Source organism: Ischnura elegans, chromosome 1, assembly GCF_921293095.1.
Source record: "Ischnura elegans chromosome 1, ioIscEleg1.1, whole genome shotgun sequence".
In the NCBI taxonomy this organism is placed as follows: domain Eukaryota; kingdom Metazoa; phylum Arthropoda; class Insecta; order Odonata; family Coenagrionidae; genus Ischnura; species Ischnura elegans.
Window position 1 is genome coordinate 51,842,942 of NC_060246.1, and position 22,966 is coordinate 51,865,907.

Consider the following 22,966-nt stretch of genomic DNA (forward strand, 5'->3'; position numbering starts at 1 on the left):
TATGCACACATTTTGGCCCAGACAACAAGTCAAGTTTGTGGAATAACTGGAGGACTGCATATCAGGTTTTTATCTACAAGAAAATATCAATGAAGATGGGGAAAGTTCAATTTCTCAATGTGTAGGAAGAAGTGAACTATGGGGTGTATAACCAATATTTGCCTGGCTGAGGAGCTATAGATCCAAAAAAAAATAGGTGTAATTTGGTGGCATTTTTTAATCATAATGGTAGAAGAACTCACAAACTTTTGTCATTTTCTACACTTTAATCAAAATTACACTGACCTAAGTTTCAACAGATAACCCGTCATTCTTGTCCTGGTATTCAAAAGATTAAATGGATGCTCTTCTATCATCAGGGTTGTGGATCCTTTCCCCAGTACTCAGCGTTTTTGAAAAGACACTTCAAACTGGTGAATCAGGTTGGAGTGGTGGTCAATGTTTCAGCTTTCCACCCTTCTGGTCTGGGTTAAAATCCCGCCAATGACAGAAAATTTTCAGGGACAGCACAATCTCTGCTTGAATATTTTCATGGAGGGCACTTAAAGTACAACACTGGTGGATAGTGGCTTTAAGCTGTGTTCCCTGTGGTGCCTTTTGTTAAGAGCATGCAGATGCTGCATTTCTTTCCTCCCTTCATTCCCTTATACTTTTCCCTCATGGTGGAAAAGACCTTAGCTGTTGGCTGCCGCCTCCAGGGGCGGATACAGAAAACACTCAAGGGGGGGGCGCAAAAGATATATTGAGTTGCCTTTACTTTTTATCGCGATATCGCAATAAAAAATAATCAAGTCACAGGCAGAGTAAAATAAAATTTTAATTAATGTAATTATACACATATATAAGACAATGCCATCTTATGATATAAAAAAAGTCACAATCGTGGTTCTGCCACATATACATATGTTTGCCAATACGGCCGGACCCGCAATGGAGGGGCGCGCGCCCCCCATCTGTATCCGCCACTGGCCGCCTCCAAGTACCATACCATAACAGTTTTCAGCTTGAGTAATTCAGCTGCTGAAGGACTACCCTCAGGGTAAACTTGAAGGCATTGGAGAAGAGTCCCAGGAGTAGGGAGGGGATGGAATGAGTGAGTAGGTCAAAGTTGGGCTCAGCTCAGAAAAATGCATAAGTAACCACCCATTTTTTATGAATTAGTCATGATATTTAAGTTCTGTTCAAAACAAATTCATTCCAATCCACCAATATGTTTTAGCAAAACAGCTTACCGACGACCCACTAATTGTGTAATTTTAAGTGCCTAAATAGCGTAAAATGTTATTTCTGGAGATAAAATGTTAGGTCGTGGGGTAGTCGTACATGCGACCTGCGACTACCCCATGACCTAAATTAACATTTTCCCCTGAGTTCCACCCCTTTCACCCCCTTGGCGAAAATCCCACGGCGGGTACCGCGTCGCGTCGCCCGGCTACCACGGCCGAGGGAGGAACCTTTTCAAACAAAACCATATGCGTATCCGCAATCCCCGCATTCTCGGTTGAACATCATTCAAAGCTGCGGAAAAGGAACGGTGGTGAACGTAAACGAAAATAATTGTGCACGGGTTACCACGATTGACTGGATCATGGCGAGCAATAGTAACCCTACCCGAAAAACTATTAGTCAAAGTGAACTCCGCAAAATAATGCTGGAGCAAAAGAAAAAGCTTCTCCAAAACACTAAGAAAATTGATTCACCGCTGGCGAAATATCCTTTATAGAATTTGTGTAAATGTCTTTATTGCCTTAATAAGCTTTCTGTTGATTCTTCGTTAAGTTTATTTTCCTTAACTACGCGGAACATATTCCAAAGATGGTCAGCTTAGCTGTATTTTGTGTGGGTCGATAGTGCGAAGTGAAGCCGTTTGGAATGTCCATATTAATGGTAAGCAGCACAAAGAAAATATTTTAAATTCGAAGAAAAGACGAGATGATCAACTGAGAGTGAAGGATCCAGGATCTACTCTTGCTAAACTTAATGCTGGGTCCAGCGATGAACCTCCGCCGAAAAAGCATAGAAGTAAGTTGAAACTATAAGCTAATCGAAACATTAAATTTCTGTTCATTCATGTGTAATGCTATGTGAAGAAAATAATATTTTTAAATTGACATTTGCAGCTGCATCAGCCCTTCCTTCTAATTTCTTTGATTGTGGTGCGAAAACTTTGTCAGATGAAGGAACATCAACTACACCGAAGAATATCCTCATGAATGACTATACTTCAGACGCAGAAGAATCAGGAGGAGGTAAATTTTCACGATATTTATTTACTCACGATTTGTATTTATTCACTATTTAAAGGTGTTATGTATTATTTACTTAGGGAAGAAAATTTCGGGCCATTGTTTTTAACACCTGTGTGATTTATAACTAATCAAAATTACCTCATCTGTTCCGTACTTATGCTAGATGTGGAAACATTCCTGGTCTGGTACTTGTGGCTACGAATAATACTGGGGATTTCATGTGATAATTTAACTAAAGTAATTAATAATTTTCATACGTGCCATATCAAAAAAATATTTGTTCTAAAATACCAAAGGTTTTGACTCAACACTAATTTGTGGTAATTGGTTCAAAATGAGACATTTGAAGAAGCCTCAATTAAGAAATAAGACTGACATAAATTATGTGATCTGTTGGTTTCCCCTGCAGCATAATCCGTGGCTCTTCTCAAACTTCCTCCACATAAAAAGCTTTACTGAGAGGTACAAAGGACTGATTTTGGTATCATATGAAAATATGTGATTCATGTTGTATTATTACGTATCATCTACAGAAATTAGACTAATATTTATTTGGTTGTTGCTGTTAGTCAAGTACGCAGCCAAAAATTTACTCTGGCGGTATCTTGGGTAGTATGTTCAAATGTTTGTGACAAATCTTGGCAAGGGGCTGAAAAAATCAGTTGCCTTACTCACCCACCATAGTATTTGGATGATATATAATCAGGTACATATCTCAAATGATCTTCATAATAGAGATTTTCAGTCATAAAATTCATAAATACATTAAGGGCAATTCGAAGAATACACGATAGCCAAATCCTTTCAAAATGATACTACCTCTTGTGCTTCTCAACATGAAGTGTCTTATCACCTTTCGTCAACTTTTTCTGAAGGGCGAATGGGGGCACGTTCAATGTCTTCGCTCGTCGACATCATTAGGTTTGTGTAGTCTATGTATTCATCTACAAAAAGAAATAACTATAATATTAAAAATACTCTAGCTGAAAAGGGAGCTTATCTAAGATTTAATTTTTAATGATTTCCTTGATCAATTAAATAATGCTGTTATGTTTAGGTGATAGGTTAATACCCTTGCTAAATAGTCTTCTAAATAAAATAGGAGTTCCGCTTAATAACTGAAATACAATTGGCAAGCTTACCAGTAAAGTTTTCCATGACGCAGGTTAGGTCCAAAGCATCCAAAGAATCCCTAGCTTGGCTATCCATATCTTCTTGTCTTCAAGTATTCAAGAGTAAAAAAAAGTATTACGCCAACGCATGGCTATATTTTCTCGCATGCAAGAGCAAGCTGAAAATTACTTACCTTCAGGTACGCCAAGAACTGTATGGGTGTTTATCGCTAGATGACTCTGGCATAGAAACGATATTCACCACCTGTGGCATATGCTGTGGCATCCAACTGTCGGATGAGCACTCTCTTTGAGCGTTGCGTGTGGACCAACACTTAGGTACTAGAACCGTGTTGCGAGCAAAAAATTTAATTGGGTAGTATGCCCTAGAGATGGGTCAAAAAGAACCGAACTGCCAAAACGAACTGTTCACTGAAATGAACCGGTTCGAAAATGAACTGTTCTCTAAAACACCCTGTTCACTGTTCATGTCGGCACTGCACAATTGCGGCGTACTCGGTACAGTAGGTGTGATCATCGAGAGGCATTTTGAACTGCAGCTTACTCGAGCAAGTGCGTTGTGGGTACAACAGATGGCGGTTACGAGGGAGGCCATCCAAGGCCGCCGAAGTGCGTCGTAGACAACCGAGCCCCTCCCCGTCTTTCTCTACTATTCCCCTCCGTCGACGAAAACGAACAGGATAGCCACTGAACGGTTCGTTCTAACTAATATTTGAACTGATATTTAAAATATTAGTTCTTTCGAACCGTTCGAAATAACTAATAATTGAAGTGATATTTAAAATATCAGTTCTTTCGAACCGTTCGAAATATTAGATCAAATATTAGTTTCCTCGGGGCGTTCAGTTGGGATATCGCGTTCATTTTGATTTTGTATTTTGAACATTTGTGGATTTGTGGATGCATCTCCAAAAATATTGTTTAAAACGCGATTCATGAACTTAGGAGACGATTGAACTCATGATTGTGGAACATTTTTTTCGGTCCCTTTACCAAGTTGATATTTGGACTTAGTTTTTGGCGCCTACAATGAAATTTTAATTTTTTAAGTGCGCTATATTGTGCAATGTGGATGCATCTCCAAAAATGTTGTTTTTGGAGATGCATCCAAACAAACAAACACTCTCCACAAACCTTACGATACCACACTAAGCTTTCATGTACTCTAAACGCATGATAAACAATATTTTCTACCGAATGACCCTACCTGTTCACTATGAACCGATATTTTGAACTGTTCTTTTTACTGAACAGGATCAAAATGAACAGTTTAACCCACCTCTAGTATGCCCAAACCCTTTGGCTGCCGTGTCTGTTGCAGTTGACGTTGCATCCAACTTTCACTCATCCAATAACAACTTGATGCCTTAATGATCATCCAATCCTTTTTTTGAGTGTATGATTGCGTGCCCATTACCTTCACAGAAGCTCCTTGTTCATGTTATATAAACGGCATGGTACGTGATTGCGTTCAGAGATCACGGAACCGCATCCCGTAGCAGTTGTCCACCAGGCAACTTGCACAAGATGTGACTATGTAGTTAATAATTGATAGTTGTATTTGCCTAAATTACAAAAATTTACAGTTGAAGTTTGGATTATTCGTGTTTTCCGATTATCCGTGCCACCTCTCCCCATAATTAGCCGGATAATCTGGAGTATGCTGAAGAAAGAACCATAATTGACGCTCTTGGGCTCAGTGCCAATTGTGTTGATATGATGGTCAAGGTCCTCTGTAAAGAGTCCATAAAATTGTAAGTGACATACAGGGTAACTGCAGAGACAAATGTGTATTTGCACGATTAGCTATGTAAGAGTATCTATTGATGACAATTTATGACTAATGAATTATAAAATTAAATTTTTTTGTTGATACCACTTGGTTTATGATCGAATTTCTTGTCTCACCTTGTGCCTTTGAACCACAGTATGACATACCTTGGGCAGCTTGGGGCTCTTTTAGTATCTTCCTCCATTGACCTCGTAAATGTGTGAAATTTAAAATGAAAGAACCTGGTGAGGCCTCTGGAGTTGCTTTGGCCTGTCTATCTTACTTCTTGCATTCCTCAGCACTCACAACATTGTAATTATCAAGATACATTGGGGATGAGGGCCCATCTAGCTCCCTTTTCAGTGTAGTTTTTACATTCTAAATCTATGGTTACCATATTTTAACTCTGGAACTGCATTCTGTGCAGCTTTATACCCTTATTACCACCCTTGGGGCCCATAGATTAACCATTTGCCTCTTCACGTAGGGTACTTTTAAATATTGTGGTGAATTGAAGAGACGTATTTTACCTGTCGACTGTTTACCCTTATGAGAGCCGCCACCAGGGTCTGCCTCCGTGGAGTGCTGAAGGATTTATCGACCTTGCTGAAGGATAGTCACTCTACCGCCACCGTCGAGCACGGACGACACCATTCAGTGTAACACTTGAGTCCGCCATTTCGGGAGCCAGCACGAATGACGTTCATGTTTGCAAACACAAAATATTTTTTTTTTTCACTAAATCACGTCGGGGTCACCAATACTGAAGGGGGTAGACTCACTTCAGTAATACGCAGGCTGTCACACCAAATATAAATTTATTTGCGAACGGCAAGTTACAGCCGTGAGGCAGTGTGGTGCACACAAAACAATGGCAGACTTGAGTGTTACACTGAATGGTGTCGTTGGTGCTCGACGGTGGCGGTAGAGTGTCTATCCTTCAGCAAGGACGGTAAACACTTAAGCACTGCATGGAGGTGGACTCTGGTGGCGGCTGTCATAAGGATAAACAGTCGACAGGTGAAATACGTCTCTTCAAGCCACCACAATATAATACTTGATTTAGACGAAAGAAAAAGTACTAGTTGTAACCAAATATCCATTTATGCATTAGGAAACTGACGTACTAGATTAAATTGTGATACCATTATAGCATTATTCTTGACTTGGCCTTTTGTAATTTTTTAATTAATTTTGTTGCGAAAGATTAATGCCAAGCTAGTGGAACATTATTGTAATAATTATTCAAAAATACTCTGTGCCCCTTATTTTTGAAGCCTTCTAAAAGTGTGTGGACCACTTTGTCCCCATGTCTGCGTCCACCCACATCGCTATCCCCAGAGCCTGCATAAATGATCATTCGAAGTACTAACCCTGCTGGCTCACAGAGCATGTACATTTTAATGCGGTGTTTGTGTCTTTTCCCCTGCATATACTGCTGGAAATTCAATTGCCCTTGCCAAAGCAGCATTGATTCGTCAATGCACAGTTCTCTTCCAGGGGAAACACTGGAAGTCATTGTTTTGTGGAAGCAATTCATGACTGGTCTTACTTTGTAATGGCGATCAGATGGAGCAGGTTCATTTTCATCTGCGTTTTTTGCAAAATGGAGGGCTTGCAATATCCCAAGAAATCGATCCCTTACCATGTATTGGCAAAATAACTGAAAGCTGAAAAATATCGACTTTTTCCAGTAGTCCGATATTCTATTTGCGCGGACTGTCCCCATGTGAAAGACCAGGCCCAACCAAGCCTCAAACTCCTCTCAGTTTAGTTGCCGCCAGTCTTTTATCCTTGCATGGGGCGACGGATTTTCCAGAAATATGCACTCTGCATTCCTCTCTGTTTCCCTTATGACTAGGTATTAAACTCGTCGGTAAACACAAGGGAAAAGTATTCTTTGGTGGTTGAGCCACTTCGAATTTTCTCTAGACCAGGGGATCCAACAAAGGAAAGGTTACTCCTATTCCCTGGGGGATCAGCAGCCCAAGCAGCCTCAGATATAACGGTACCCCTTGCCGCCTTGGTCGTGCAAGGTTCACCGCCACTTTCCGAATCACTTTCTCCTGTGTTAGAACCGATAATAAGTGAAGACCAGCTCGAAACATTGTCATCCGACGAGTCCATTGCGAGAGCACATATTTCATCCTCCCTTAGTGTTTTCCTTGGTTGTTTTTTCTGTGAGGCTACAAAATGCAAAGAAAAACATTTTGATCATTTTTTATCCTGTGAATAATTCACTCTATATTAATTTGCAAGTATATATAAGTGTAACCACTTACCAGAAAGACCAGAGGGACCAGGTGTTTCATCGTCACCTGGGTTCATCGCAGGGTTATTTTCTCTTTGGCTCGTACCCTGCGAGACTCTTCTCTTCAACTTCAATGAGAAGGTAAACACACTGAAGAAAAATTTAATAAAAGCATTAGTTAGTTCCCAATACAAATAAGATGGAACGGGAAGAAATGAAAGCAAATAACTATTAATATTGTACAGTGTATAACTAAGTATTATGGATATTTGAATTTTTAATTTCAGAAGAAAATGACTTTTCCAGGTCAAACATTTTACAACCATTAGGAAAACTAAATTTGATACCTCTAAAAATCATTGCAACACAAAAATAAAATGTGTGAATATTTTTTTCTAATGATGGAAAAACTTGATAAAAGATACTCGCGCTTACCTCTTGAAATACAAAGGGGAATAAAGTTTTCTTCAGAACCTCAGGTGACAGCAATATAACCACTTTGAAAATATCCAGAAATGTCACAGAAAAATTTTGGCGAACACAAACACTGTATAATAATATTTTTTTAATATAATCCGATATTTCTGGTTCCAAATAGCACAAAAAACTGTGTAACAACGACCCAAGGTGATTATTACTTGGAAAATCTTGAAAGAAAACATTGATTTTCCAAAACCCGCGGAAAAAAAAGTTTTGACGGAAATGGAGCACACTACACGACGGCTAGAAACCAACTGCAGAGCGGAGAAAAGGAAGCAAGTCAAAAGAGAGGCGTGTAGTCCCATTACGCTCATTCATCTGAGACCCAAGGCCAAAACAGCCCTCGGCTGTCATCCGCACCAGTGGCTGGGAGCGGTTGACAGCCCCAGGCTGTCATCCGCACTGAATGGGTTAAATCTTACGTCTTACTGATTCTAGGTTAGTGCCAGAGATTATTAAACATAACAATATGATAGTGATTGATAAGTACTTCTGACTGGCATACTTCTTTCTTGTCACACCTGTAGGTGACTCAGTTAAGTTGCATTCAGTGAAGCTGGTTCATCTGTTGTTAATTAAAATAACTATGGGAATTAGAGAAGTGTTGGGTGTAAAAGGATCCATTCCTGTTATTTTCAGACAACTGTTTTGTTTTACTGAGAAGTTATGGATTAAAATTTTTGTATATTTTAACCCACCTTATTTTCAGAGTCGATAGAAATAAAAAATGCTGTTAAGGAAGATGATAAGAAAGTGCCTAAAGACAGAAACCATGAAACTCTTCCAGAAGGTTTCTTTGATGATCCTGTGTTGGATGCCAAGGTAAATAGTTATTTATTTAATGTTCATACTCTAATGCTAATGTAATAACTTTTTATTAAATTGGGTATTATGACCCTTTATGGTCACTATATTTATAATTGTGTATGTGAGGTCAAGGAAATCCTAAGCTCTCTGGTAACAGGGGTCAATGTTCCCATCACTGCACTAGGAGAAAGGACAATTTAGTAGTCACCCTCTGTAGACTATCAAAGAGTATGAAATCTTTCAATGTATTAAAGCTAAAGTATTTTAATATGTTACCTAATGAGGCCAGGCTCGTCAGCCTACAAAGATTTAAAACGATTATTTACCACTGGCTTTTGTCAAGAGCATTTTACTCATTGGAGAAATTTGTTCTTAGTGACACCTCTGTAATCAAATTTTAATTACTTGTTCTTGTGTTGTTTATTCTTCCTGACGATGACCATTACAGTGTATTTCTGTTTATAAGTCTAATAAATAGTATTATTATTAATGTAAAGTCTAACAGTAATATGCGTGGAAATAGTCTTTTAATATATTTCTATCACCAGGGCCGAGGGACTTTTTCCTTATGTTGTAGTAAATGAGAATTTTTACCTTCTAATTAAACCAAAAGAAAGACAACTGGAATTTGAAGAATGGAACTGTAAATGTTTGATTTTTTACAGCTACTTTGAGATTTTCAACTTTTTTGTCCTAATGTTAGTGTTACTAGTCATTAATTGGTTGGGTCACAGTAGCCCAGTTAAAGGTAGAGGTTTGGGAGATAAACCTCCCCTCCCCCCCAGAGCTTAGAGAAATTTTTAAGTGTAATCGATTTTACTTAGTTGGATTAATACAGTGGAACCTCGATCTATCGTTTTTCAGGGGGATGGGTGAAAAAAACGATGAATGCGGGAAAACGATCGATGCAGGAATGTTTGGATAGGTTGCCTATGTTCCAGGAAACCCATGATTTTAGCGCGTAATTATGATATTTGTCAAAGGATTCAAAGAAGATTTTAGCCAATTACAGGAATACTAGTACATTATCGAGACACTTGGGTCATATTGTTGATTCGAATAATATCTCTTTAAAATGCTCTCCACTCGGCATTTACCCTGATATTATGGATTTCTCTCTGATGTAAAAATCCATGAAACACCATTTCCAGTACACACATTCACGAGAGCTATGTGCATGTTATGCCTAGAACAACCGCTTTCGCCGGCGCAGTGATTGATTGTGAGATGGATCATATAGGCCAAAAAAAGTCAATTATTTGTAATGTTCCCGTCTAATATATATTTTTTTCATGTAATTTAGGCCATGTGTAAAGCGTGAACAATGTTGCGTTAATCGTCAGCGGCACGCCCGCCTGAGCCTCGGCTTCATCCCACTTCTTGTTTTCACCTGGTAGCTCGCTCTACCCTCACCCCTACCGTCAAGTGCTAGCGGACAGCCCAAGGCCATAGCCGAGGCGTTCTCCAATATTCACGCGCTTCTATCCCGGATGCTTTTCTTCATATTCAATTATTTTCAGTCCATCTTTTAAAGTACTCGTTTTTTCGGAAGGGCGATGGTACGAAGATGGATAAAAATAAAACTAAAAAAAATGAAACCTTACTTTATTAAACCCACACAAAAAAAACTCGCTAGTATGAAGTCAACCCACCCTGTAAAGTACGGAACCACTCGTGCGAGGTGAAGTTCGGAACTGATGCTATTACGTATGTCTTACGCAGAACATACTGCAGAGGGTGAAGCATAAACATATGACTGCGCCATGAAATTTTTTGTTCTAAAGAGAAGGCAACTTACACATTCTTTTCTAATTGTCGTAGCGCCAGATGAATAGATGAATTCGGATTGTTAGTAGGGAGGAACAAAATGTCTCGAGAAGATATCCCTTCCTTAGTAACTCTTACAAGTGAGACTTATAGAATAACTTGTAAATTGATAACTGATAATAACCTGATATCCTGTTTTCGGAAAAATGCCACATTAACTGCCGAGAAGCTCAGCTACGAGGATATCGAGTTTCGCCAGAAATCATCATTGTATTTTTCCAACTATTTTCTTGTTTTAAATGCTTAAATAACGTTAGAAATACGTCGTGTTTGGTCTCATTCTTTTTTGAATTACGTGCACTTTACAAATATTTCAATCTAACAATAGTATGATGCCAATTGCCGAAATTCATTGTTAGACACCTTTTGGGCTAATAGGGTGATTCATGCTGCAGTTGACCTCCAGAAACTGGGAACTTTGAAGCAGTTAGGCTGAAAAAGGTCAGTGGGTGAGAAAGGGGGGGGGGATGAAACACGTTTCAATTGTTTTCGTGTAACTTGATATTTTTTTCGAAGCCAAGGTCTCCGTAATGCGATCCCTGCGCGAGCTGAGAGCTTTTTTTTTATTTCGGAGAAGAGGAAAGCTTCAGAAGGGGGAAGCAAGTTCTGAGTGGAGGGGGATAGCTGATCTTGGGAAATGCGCTTATGTAACTATCCCACGGCACTCAGCTTCTCCCTAGAGTAATTCAATCTCCTGGGGGTGTCTGTCATTATTAGCCACAAACAACACGTTGTAAACACTTCCTCTCATTTTTGTCAAATGATGGCTGCGGGAAAATTATATGACGGGACCGCGATCTTCAAACTATCAATGCGGGAAAACGATACTTTGGAGAACGATGGTTGCGGGAAAAAATTACATTGCCATAATGGAACTCTATTTGGGACCAGGAACGGCGAACGATGAATGCGGGAAAACGATCAACGCGGGAACGATAGATCGGGGTTCCACTGTATTGCTTATAGAACAATGTAAGGATTAATAAAATACCCCTCAGAAAACCGTAAAACTCGCCATTTTGAACTATTCATCTTAAAAATTTTCTGTGGGAGGGCCCCCACACATCCCGCTTACCCTGTTGAGTAGTCCATACCCCTCAGACCCTCCCATCAGTATTAGTTGTGCCTAAAAGCCCCCTAGCGTTAATTCTTAGCTACGCCCCTGCTGGGTCATTCCTACTTAAATCAGCAGGTGTAGATAAAAATTTGTGCATGGAGATATTCTCAAGCTGTACCGCCCAAGGCCATTTGAGGATTAAAAAGGTTGTGCAATTCATCTATTTGTTCACATTTTTGCTTGCAATGTGCCTCGAATCATATTTTTTCTTTTATACATTCTCATGATAGTTTAAGAGCAGTGGGATTTGAATTTTTCAAACGCTTATTCTTTCTGTAAGGCAAAGAAATGTGTATGAGTTAAATATTTTTCATGTCATTTACTGTGTTATTTTATATATTTGCTACAAACATTATGGTGCAATTTTTCTCAAATTCTCCCAATTAGAGTCCATCGAAAAATTTTGTAAGCTAAACAAATTTATCGTACTATGTAATAATACAATTTAATGCATATTTCTTGTTTCATTTTTGACTTTAAACATACAAATTTTCTTCCTCATGGCTCGATATCTCCTACTTCAGAAACAGAGCTGGCTTAAAATATGCACCTAAGAATGCAATTAAACCTAACTCCAAGGAAGGTGATAGTGCCACAGAAAATTTAATTGTTTGAGTCTTTTGTGTCTTTAATTGTGCTCTATACTGTGTGTGCCCAGTCTGGGATATATTTGTGCTTTATGTATATTCATGTGTGAAATAGACTCACTCGAGCATCATAGATAAATTAAACTTCTTCTTCCCTTGGATTGGCACACAGAAACACTTAGTTTTGCAGAAAATATGAAGGAAAAATAAAAGGAGGGAACTTATGGGGAATAGTTACTTCAAATTTTTGATGGGATGCAGCCCATCTTTCTCAAGTGAGAAGAGGAATAAAAGTGAGGGAAGAAGGAAGGGTGCAGGGGAGAGTGTAAAGATGGAGGGAGGGAAAACTGTTGACAGGGATTAGTGGTGCTTTTGTGGGCACGGTTGATCCCTGGTGCAGAAAACACATGGAAAGCCCAAATTTTAACATGAAAGTTATTACCGTATTCCTCCGAATATAGTCCCCCTCTGAATATAGTCCCCCCCCCCCTAATTTTTAGGCTTGAGTTTCGGGAAAAAATGAAAAAAATGGGTTTGAATATAGTCCCCCCCTTAACTTTTATCACGGGCATTTTTGGAAAAAAAGGGGGGACTATATCCAGACATATGTATACGGTAATATGAAATTAAATGATTGAGGCTCTGTAATACGTAAAACAAAAAGAACGTTATGATAACAGTATAAAAAATTTTGTTTAGTCTTTAAGCTTCTGGGGTGGAGGGTGGGGGAACTTGCCCCCGTGGCCTCTGAAAAATGATAGATCGAGGTTCTTTTTGTTTTTTGTATTACAGAGCCTCTATCATTTAATTTTTTATTAATAACTTTTATGTTAAAGTAAAGAGAATATTTCATTCCCTAATTATTGTATATATCTTGTTTTTCTCTCAAGTATGATAAAATCGTTTGCCTGTCAGACTCTTGTGCTCCCCACTGAAAAAAATCCTGCATCCGCCCCTGCATTCAAGCATTCGGTATTTTTGGCATGATTTTTGATTTTAAATTGGGGTCTTATGTGGTTTACGTTCCTCATTTGTCTCACTGTACAGGTTAGAAATGTGGAGTACAAAGATCCTATTGAAGAAGAGTGGGAGAGATTTCAGCGAGCTATCAAGGAAGAAGCCACAGTGTCAGCCCAGATTATAATGGAGGATCAAGAGGAGGCAATAGCTGAGAGACAGATCCATGAGATTGAGGAGCAAATGCGTAATTGGTCAAGGTATGTTATGATATCAGCTAACACTTGCTAACCTGAAGTACAGTGGTGGAAAAAATTAACGCAAAGCTTATTGGCGTCTGAAAGCGGCCAGTTCAAGAACTACTTGTCTTCCAAATTTTTGCCCTCGTAAGCCCTTTTTAAGGATATAAGTGCTGGACATGGTGAGTGAGGAGAGGCATCTTTTAGATGAGATATGGAGGAGACAGAAGATATGGATGGAGTGAGTACTTAGTGGGGATGGGATGTTGAAAATGGTGTTAGAGGGTAGAATGTTAAGTAAACAAGGGAGGGGAAGGAAGAGAATAGGAATTTTAGATGGATTGAAAGGGAGTGGCCTTCTTCAATTCACTGTAAGTTCCTTCTGTAATTTCCAACACTGCCTTCTATAATTCACTTACAGTGAATTGAAGAAGGCAGTGGTGGAAGGAAAGAGAGGCTCCAAGATTACTTCTTTATTACTCCATGGAAACTACCTTAATCGGTGGAATACTATAATAATAATCCCAACTTGAACATTAATCGGTAGACCTTCATTAATTGGTAGAATACTGTAATTATAATGATGATATGGTTCTCAACTCTGGCCAATTAGGGAAAACTATCAAAGTTCCGCAAGTGAATAGAATATTCAGCTAGCATTGGATCTATCCAATCTTAATGGACAATAAGTAAATATTTAAAAACACTCGTAATATAATTTTTATTAATCGTATAATTATTCACCTGCTTGCTTCTACTCCACGTCGTGCTAGTGCCGAAGCAATCACAGTTTTTCAGAAAATCAGCTGCCACGAAAGAGTTGACCGAAAGTATATTGTTGTATTGTTTTACTCAAAAGCTCAATTTCATATCTAATTGCTAAAAAAAGTGCAGTCAAACATTTACCAGTGAAATGTACTCCCTTCAAAACGTTACGGAAGTACTTGTAAATGTGGTCCAGTAGTTATGGTGCTGGAATACCATTCTGAAGTTCCATGGTAATCCCATCTGTGGTAATTTTTTTCATAATTTCCTTCTACCTGTTCTTTGGAGAAACCTGCTATTTTTTTTAATAATAATAATAATAATAATAATAATAATAATAATAATAATAATAATTTTATTCATTTACTAAATATGTATACAAGAAATAATGTTTTATACAATAGTTTACAAGAAATAATGTTTTATACAATAGTTTAAATTTTCAAATGAAAACGTAAACATTCTAGTCCCGCTAAGCCGAAATTGGCTTGTCAGCAGGTGCTAAATTAAGCAATATAAATTGTCTTTTGTAAAATTACAAAATTAACAATTTCATTAACAGGTGCAATTAAAGTATTATGTTCTGCATCACGTCAAAAACAAAACAAATTAAACATTTTAAAAAACATTCTTTATAACAAATAAGCATACTATTTTATAAAATACTTTTACACTTCATTATAAACAACCAGTCAATAACCATGTCTTAATTTTTCTTTTAACTTCAATCAACGTTTTTAAATCTTTAAATTCACTCTTTAGATTATTAAACAGTTCTGGTACAATTCGAATTACATAAAACGTGAGTCAAATCAATTTTCTTACATTCTGGCGATTCTTTTCCAAGGAATAACTTAACATAGCATAGGTGAGCTTTAGATGGTGTGTTCATTGTGAAGAAACCATTTCATCTTTTTTTTCCTAATAACCACTTTTTTAAATCAGTCTTTAGCGCAGAAAGTTTTTCTGCTGATACGATGGATGGGGGAAGGCTATTTAACAATTTTGGAACCGTATATTCCAGAGTTCTCTTCCCATGAACATTGTAGTACTTGAGTACAATGTAAGTCTCATTATTTCTGAGTCTCATTTCATGTGGAACATTCCTTGTAATTTTATACCTATTGCTAAAGAAGTTGTCAGTTATTAATATGTACTGTAATAAATCGGGTATAGGGAGTTGGTTTAGATTTTAGTAGATTTTATACACATTTCTCTCTGTTGGATCCAACTGCATTACCATTTTATTTTGTAATTTTTCCACCTTATTCAACAAAGTTTTATTTGTGGTGCCCCATATTGTAATTCCATATCTGATTACTGCTTCACCAAGACTCTGATGCAACATTTTTTAAAATGGAGTTGGTAGGGTATATTTCAAGTAGGTTAGTTGGTTCAAAATGCATCTTAGTCTATCACACAAGTAATATAAATGCGCTTTAAAATCAAAATTTTCATCCACGGTCAGCCCTCATCATCATCATCATCACTGGTCAACAATCCTAGGATTGGTTTGACGCAGCTCTCCACTCAGTTTTCCTATCAGCTAATCTTTTCAGTCCTACATATTTCTTCTCTTTCACATCTCTCTTTACTTGTTCCATATATTTTGTTCGAGGTCTTCCTTTTCCATTCTTGCCTTCCACCTGTCCTTCGACGATTGTCTTCATCAGGCCATCATGTCTCAAGATGTGGCCTATAAGGTTGTTCCGTCTTCTTATTAAGGTTTTCATGAGGCTTCTCTTCTCTCCTACCCTTCTTAGGACTTCCTCGTTACTAACTCGGTCGATCCATTTGATTTTCATCATTCTTCTGTAGCACCACATTTCAAAGGCCTCTATCCTTGCTTTCTCCGCTGCGGTCATTGTCCATGCCTCATTTCCGTATAGGAGCATACTCCAGATGTAGGTTCTTATAAATTGTTTCTTTACATCCATATTTAACCTTTTCCCTACCGTACACGTATATATACGTGTGGACGTTTCCTGACCCGGGAGACCACGGGCGTATATATACGTGTGAGATTTTCCCGGTCAAGAAAACGAAACCCGTAGTTTTCGAGCTCTCCCCCTTTCAGGACGGTCGTGGGTTTAGGTCGCCTTTGTCTCGGGACCCAACGCTTCGGGGTTTAGGATTAACCCTCCGAATCTGGGAGCAGGTACCCGGACCCTTCGTCTTTTACAACCTCTCTCAGCGGTAAGGGACAGCGGTCATACAATTGTTTATAGAGTCAATTTTCGAAATAAATATTTGTTCATTTCTCAAGAAATATAAACTAAGAATTGAATTGTTTGTCTTTTGAGCAGCGTTTACAATTTTTAAACGAAATTCTACGACAAATATTAACTTATATCTCGAGTTATGTATAAACATCAACATGGAAATTGTTGCTGCGTTAAATGCTTTGATAATGGCCTTAGAACTTCGTTTAAAATTTGACAATGCTCAGATAAAAATGAGGAATTATATTCAATGTCTGTAATTTATGTGCAAGCAACAATTATCCATTTGCTAAATACATATAAGCAATACATAAGTTGACCGCGAACCAATGCCGCAGGTATGGTCGTAAACCCGGAAAGGAGGGAGCGCAACTACTCTTGGTGTCCGAGATAATACGGAGTCCCACCGTGGAGGGGTCGAAAAAGGTTCAGCGAGACCCTTCTTAACGAATGCCCTCCAAAAATGCTCCGTACCACGAGAAAGAAGAGTCTCTTGGGGAGCGGTACAGCAGTCAAGCTAAGACAAAAACTCCGCGGTCTCGAAAGGGTTAAGTTTCCCGCTGTAAGCAGGTCTCTCTTTTGGTGGAATGCTCTCTTCGCCTGGGCTATTCTGCTGATAATTTCTTTCTTGCTTCTCCCGTCACTAGTTATCTTGCTTCCCAAATAACAGAATTCATCCACTTCTATCAGTTTTTGCCTCCCTATTTTAATAAGCGTCTAAAAGAGTTCACTTGAGAAATAACGGAACAGGATTATAAATGACAGTTATTCCTTTTTTGGCCAAGTTTAACAGTGTGAAGGCATATATGCATGTGAAATCTTAAGTTAATTAATTTTCTCGTTTCCTTGGCATTTCGAAATTGCATAGTTACAGTTTTTCTATCGTTGATAACTAATTTGTTGTCATGGCACCAACACTGTATGGTACAGAAATCACGTTGCAATTTGTGAAATTTGCAAAAAACACAATGAAATATTATGAGATACTTATAGTAAAATTTATGTAAATATAACATAAAGAGATATTTATCTTTGAAAACATTTTTATCATTGCGAGATATCCTCCACTAGTGGTAGTTTTGCCTCAATGCTGAAATTTCACGCATAAGAGGAAATAAACCTTGGTTCTTTGCTAATGTAGGACAGGCACTGAGATCCTTTCGCACATATGAGTAAAATATGACTAATTTGCTCGGTAAAATCGTGAAAGGAATGTCTTTCAACCAATTGGGAAAAAGCATTTGTGGAAAGCCCTGTGCGAGCTGCCTGAAAGAAGTTGTCCGTACAGATATTGAAGAGAAGCGATCCTCAAAAGTGCAAAACCCCTTCCTAGAACGAGTTAATAAAGCAACAAGCGGCATTTCTACAAACGTACAGCTATGCTTTGAGAACCAAATTTCTTAATCCCTTGATAAAAATCGTTAGAGTGTGGTAGGCATTTTTGAGATCATTTTATGTTAATTTGACAGAGATGTTTCAGTTTGTTGTACACTTGTACGTCTTCCTCTCCTAAGGCTTTTATCCTTTTGGTAGCATCATTTACTCTAGGGCTTGCTAGAGTATCATTATAGGAATGTCTTTCAACTAGTGATGGGTCGGTTCGATTCCTCGATTCTTCGATTCCTCGATTCTCGACCAAGAACCGGAATCGAAAACGAATACTTGCCACGGTGAAAAATCGATTCCGATTCCAGCAGTACTTCAAACAACAAAATATACGACCGCGTTTCCAACAGTCATTTGAATTTTCGCGCCACGTAATCGTAATGACAAAATACATATCTTCTAGCGATGTGTGAGTACTCGAAAATTCAAGTCGATCGAGTAGTTGGTACTCGACTCGAGCGTTTCGAGTAGCATTACGAATGTCGAGTCGAGTAATTAAGGTTACAGAGCTTTCGAGGCTAGTCGGTCCAGCAATCTGCCGAAAGGAAGCGCTATCATGAAACTCATGAAATAATGCAGTTTTTAAAGCCGATAAGTCATTCCAATGCCTTGACCTGGTAGTTTCAGCTTGCCGAATACACTATAGTTGTCGACGTGGGCGCCGAATATCTTTACGCCAGCCGCGTCGGCCGATCGTCTTCCTACCCGGCGCACACTGGTCCGAAATCGGAAAAAGCTGGAATAAAGTCCAAAATGACCTTTTTGGGGATAGAGGCTTGAAACGTAGCGTAAATAATCATAAATCATTACCAGATATAGATTTATATGCCATTTTACATAATTACGAACCTTTAGTGAGATACAACGGCCCAAACATGACCAATTTTTCAATGCCACGCGAGATATCGTTTTTCCTCAAAAAATCTTTGAATTTATCCATGTGGTTTTGCGTTGGTATGAGTTTTATGCAATAAAAAACGAAACATTCCTTTGATCTGGTGCTTTGCCTATACTTTCAATGGCTTTTGAAGATTTTGGCTCTCATCTGTCTGGTTTTACGACGCAAAATGGCCGACCCGTTTTTCGCATGAAATTTGACATAAAGTAGACATTATCTTTCGTTTACGAAAAATATAACTCGGAAAATTTGACCACAATATAAAGTAGAGATTTCTAAAGAGTACTAATTAAAAATCTTGGAAAAAAAAGTCTGCAACGAAGGAAACAAGAGCGATTTTTCAATCGCGCGTCAAAGCTCAGCTACACGCCGCGGAACTCTGAGGCTCGGTAACTGAGGCCGATTTCTCAAGTTTAAAAAAACATTAGTCTTGAAAATCGTATTTTAAAGCATGGATAATCGTCTTCATTGACTTAAAACACTAAACTGAGGATGTTAAAAAGGATTATGTATAGATTGACTTGAACAATTAGCGCATTACTCAAGTGAAAATACTACCCAGACGGCGCAGAATCCTCCGTATCTAATTCTTATGCAGATAGTATCCATTGACTACCGCTCCGTCGCTTTTTGTCAATGGATATTATCTGCATACGAATTAGATACGGAGGATTCTGTGCCGTCCGGGTAAAGATTGGATATTTTTCGGAACTATCCCACGCATAAGAAATATACCCTGGGTATTGAAGTAAAGTTAAGAGATTATTTCAGCATGCTTAAGAGAGAAAAATGAACTGTTTCCGTGAAAGGCAACAACCGATACCCTTTTTCCCTTTCCAACTTCGCCGAGGTGAGTCGCGCGGAAGGGGGAGTTTTCATACCACAAGGCTCTTTTAGCCTTTTTTATTACTGCGTCCGTCCGATGTGATATTAATTTGTAGCGTTTAGTATTTTTGTTGAACTTGAAAAAAGCAAGAGATTTTAAGGTTGATTAAATGACGTGAGAAGTATAGAATTTTTTTAGATCTACAAAACTAAAGTTTAGTTGTGACTACGTAGGTTTCCGCGGTTTTCAGGTTCCAATTTCTCCATGTCTCCGGTGCAACCGCGTAGGTTTGTTGGTGATGACAACAGTTTCTAACTAAAGTTTAGTTCTTTAGTTCGTTCGCTTCGTCCACTTGAATTCTAAGAAGATTCAAGATCCAAAAAAATCGTTGATATAATTTTTAATAAAAATTCCAAAGTCTCCATAATCTTGCAATTTTGGCAGGAAAGTACTTGCTCAATCACACAAGTGAGTAGCAAAAGGCAATTTTCTGCAGGCAGTAATACTGAAACGTGGAGATGTCAAAACCTGCTGGCTGAGTATGTAGAATAATTGGTTTTTCTGCTTGAGAATTTGAAAGGGCCAAATATTACATGATTCATATATGTAGTATGTAATCTTTATTACAGCTATGAAAATTTCTGTACTCAGGGCTCTCCCTTGTAGTTTGGATACATATATATATATATGGTCGACATATTATGAGTGCCAATATTCTAAAGTAATACCTATCATGTAACACCACTTTTCAGGTATTTTCTGTTTTGAAATTTAGCTATTATATTTTAATTACATAGTGATGATATGGAAGATGCTTTTATCTACTGACTCTTTTATAGAGTGATATTTATTAAAGTGGTTTTCTTGTTGCCTGGAATTTAGTCATATTTTTCTTGGAGCCTATGGCATCAGAATCGATGGAATCGGTATCGGTAGAATCGGAATCGAAATGTCAGAATCGGAATCGGGATCGGAATCGATAAAATTTTGGAATCGACCCATCACTACTTTCAACCATTTGGGAAAAAGCATTTGTGGAAAGCCCTGTGCGAGCTACCTCATAGAAGTTGTCTGTGCAGAAATGAAATCGAAGAATTGTGACTCTCATAGGTGCAAAACCCTTTGTACCCTCCTAGTAGTACTCTTTGGTAGTAGTCCCTTCCTAGAGTACTCTTCCATCGCACCACCAAAAAAACGCAGAAAGAAAGAAAGAATGACGACGTGACCTCTAAATCAAGCATGTTTTGATCTAGCAAAGAAATCGCGTGACCGGCTGGCCTGCGGTGTTTCTGTTCTGGGGAGGGTCTGCATGCTGTGGAGGAGAGGGACAGTAGGGGAGGTAAGGAAGGGAAGGATGACTCACGGAAGAAGGAAAGGTGTGTACGATGACTCTGTCTGACATGTCGTAACGACTGCGTGTGATCGAAAAACTGGCTGCAATTTCCCAAATTGTAGTGTTGATTTACAACTGTTGGCATATGATTATTGTACTGGTAGCAGATGAAGCATTATACATATTTTGCTTCAGTCGGTTGAATTTTCGCGACATGAAATTTAAAAAAATAAAGCATAAAAGAGAATAATTCCTAAACAATGATTTTCACGCACAATCATTCACTTCTTTGCTTTGAGTGACCATACCAATGATACAAAGTATGTAGCAAGTAAAAAATAAAAAGGGTGTCAGGATTGCAATTTAACCTGGATCGGCCAAAAATATTTTTTTTTGAGATTAATAATTGATATTCTTGGGAAATGCTAAGGGTCTCATTTTTACTACATTCCAAAAATATTACACTGGTCGGTTGTGTAGTTTCCGAGATACAGGCTGTGACATAAATGTCACATTGGGCGGATCTGTTGTCTTTTGGTTTATTTCCCCAGAAAAAGCAAATATTTTTCCCATTCGAGCTGCTCAGTTCATTTAAATGATAAAAAACACTATGAAAACATATCTATTTTCTGCAAATTATTATTTACGTTCACTGTTTTCAAGCTTTTGTTTAAATTTAAAGTGAATTATTGAAAATTTAGCAATAATTTTCAGAGTTCCATTGCCCACGATTCATAAATTTTTCGATGTAAAGTGTGATGTTTTAAGGTGTACAAATTTTCTGGATTTTTTCAATGTTATTTCACAAATTGGGGTATATTTAAATTAATAATGTTTATATTATAAACTTGTCAAATACACATCAAGAAAAATTATTTTAAATTTATGTAAAGTTTTTGTCAGGAGTTATGAAATTACAGAACCTTGAATTGACACAATCAATGGTTTTGTCGAAGGTAAATTTAAATAATATATTTACATGGCTAAGAAGTAAAACAGTTGGAAATACATAGAATAAATACATATTTGAAAAATATTATCACAACACATAAGAGTGTAATGGTGTAAAATTGAATGAAATTTGAATCAATTTGTTTCAAATAAACTAAAGATTGATTAAGAGTTGAATGCCGGTGTATACGTACCATTTTGAGTGGTAAGTAGAAAAGCAATATTTGTCCATATTACATGTATTGCATGCAGTGCGATTGACGGAAGCACAATATTCTCCGTCACGGTGACGCCATATTTTATTTTGTATAATAGGGACTAAATGATCATTAGCAGCGTATCATATTTCATTGTCTGCCTCTGTTGAAAATGAAGTAGCACGGCGGCTATACTTGGCGTCGCATCGATATATGGCCAGTTATGTTTGCACTATGACAAGCCTAAACTCTAATTGTGACATGCAAGGACCAGATTTTGCTTGTGAACAACTTCAGATTGTGAACTGCTACATCCAAAAGCCAAGGAAAAAAATACCACCACCACAACCAAAACTGATTGTCTTCCGCCATATGAATTGCATGCAATGGATTTTGTGGTTTGCAGTGTGGTTCTTCAAGAAGCATTGAAAATTGAAAATTTTTGGGTGTTTTTGTTCAAATTTCATTTTTGTGTGATATGAATATAAGTGTATTTTTTGTACCTTTTCTTTGATCTCATGCTGGTAGGCACTTCATTCATTTAGGTATTTTAATTCTCATATTACCACATGATATTGATATGATTTTGAAGGCATGATCGTGGATTCAAAATTAATTATAATTCTTTTCAGGGTCATTGATTTGGAGAAAAAACGAGAAGAAGTGAATTCTTCTGGAGTGAAAATTAAGGCTGAAGATGATGAATCATCATCTAGTGCCAATGAAGAGGAATTTGAAGAGTATTTAGACTGGCGAGCTAAGCAATCCTAAAATGGCATTGAATAATGAAATGCCAAGTTTTTCATTTAAAATGGCCTCCACAAAGGTATTTTTAATTGTATAAAATGTATATTGTATATCAGTTTCACTTATGTATCATGCAAATGAATTTTATTTAAAAATTGTGATTTGCAATGTATTTATTTTTCTAATAAATTGTATATACTGAGAGCAGGGCTTCCACTGGCTC

At 37.8% G+C, this 22,966-nt stretch overlaps 1 protein-coding gene across 2 annotated transcripts; it reads left to right on the forward strand.

The window, feature by feature from the left end:
* Positions 1-1,445: 1,445 nt before the first annotated feature.
* On the forward strand, positions 1,446-22,947 carry LOC124160544 (zinc finger protein 830). 2 transcript variants are annotated; one of them, XM_046536418.1, is made up of 6 exons: positions 1,446-1,710; positions 1,805-2,022; positions 2,121-2,246; positions 8,594-8,706; positions 13,270-13,439; positions 22,629-22,947. In XM_046536418.1, exons 1-6 carry the CDS (start codon positions 1,589-1,591, stop codon positions 22,765-22,767), a joined length of 888 nt encoding a protein of 295 aa, XP_046392374.1. In that variant the 5' UTR covers positions 1,446-1,588; the 3' UTR covers positions 22,768-22,947. The 2 variants fall into 2 exon arrangements, with proteins under 2 accessions (XP_046392374.1, XP_046392367.1); XM_046536411.1 differs by having other exon boundaries at positions 1,450-1,710; positions 2,121-2,249.
* The last annotated feature ends 19 nt before the right edge of the window (positions 22,948-22,966 follow it).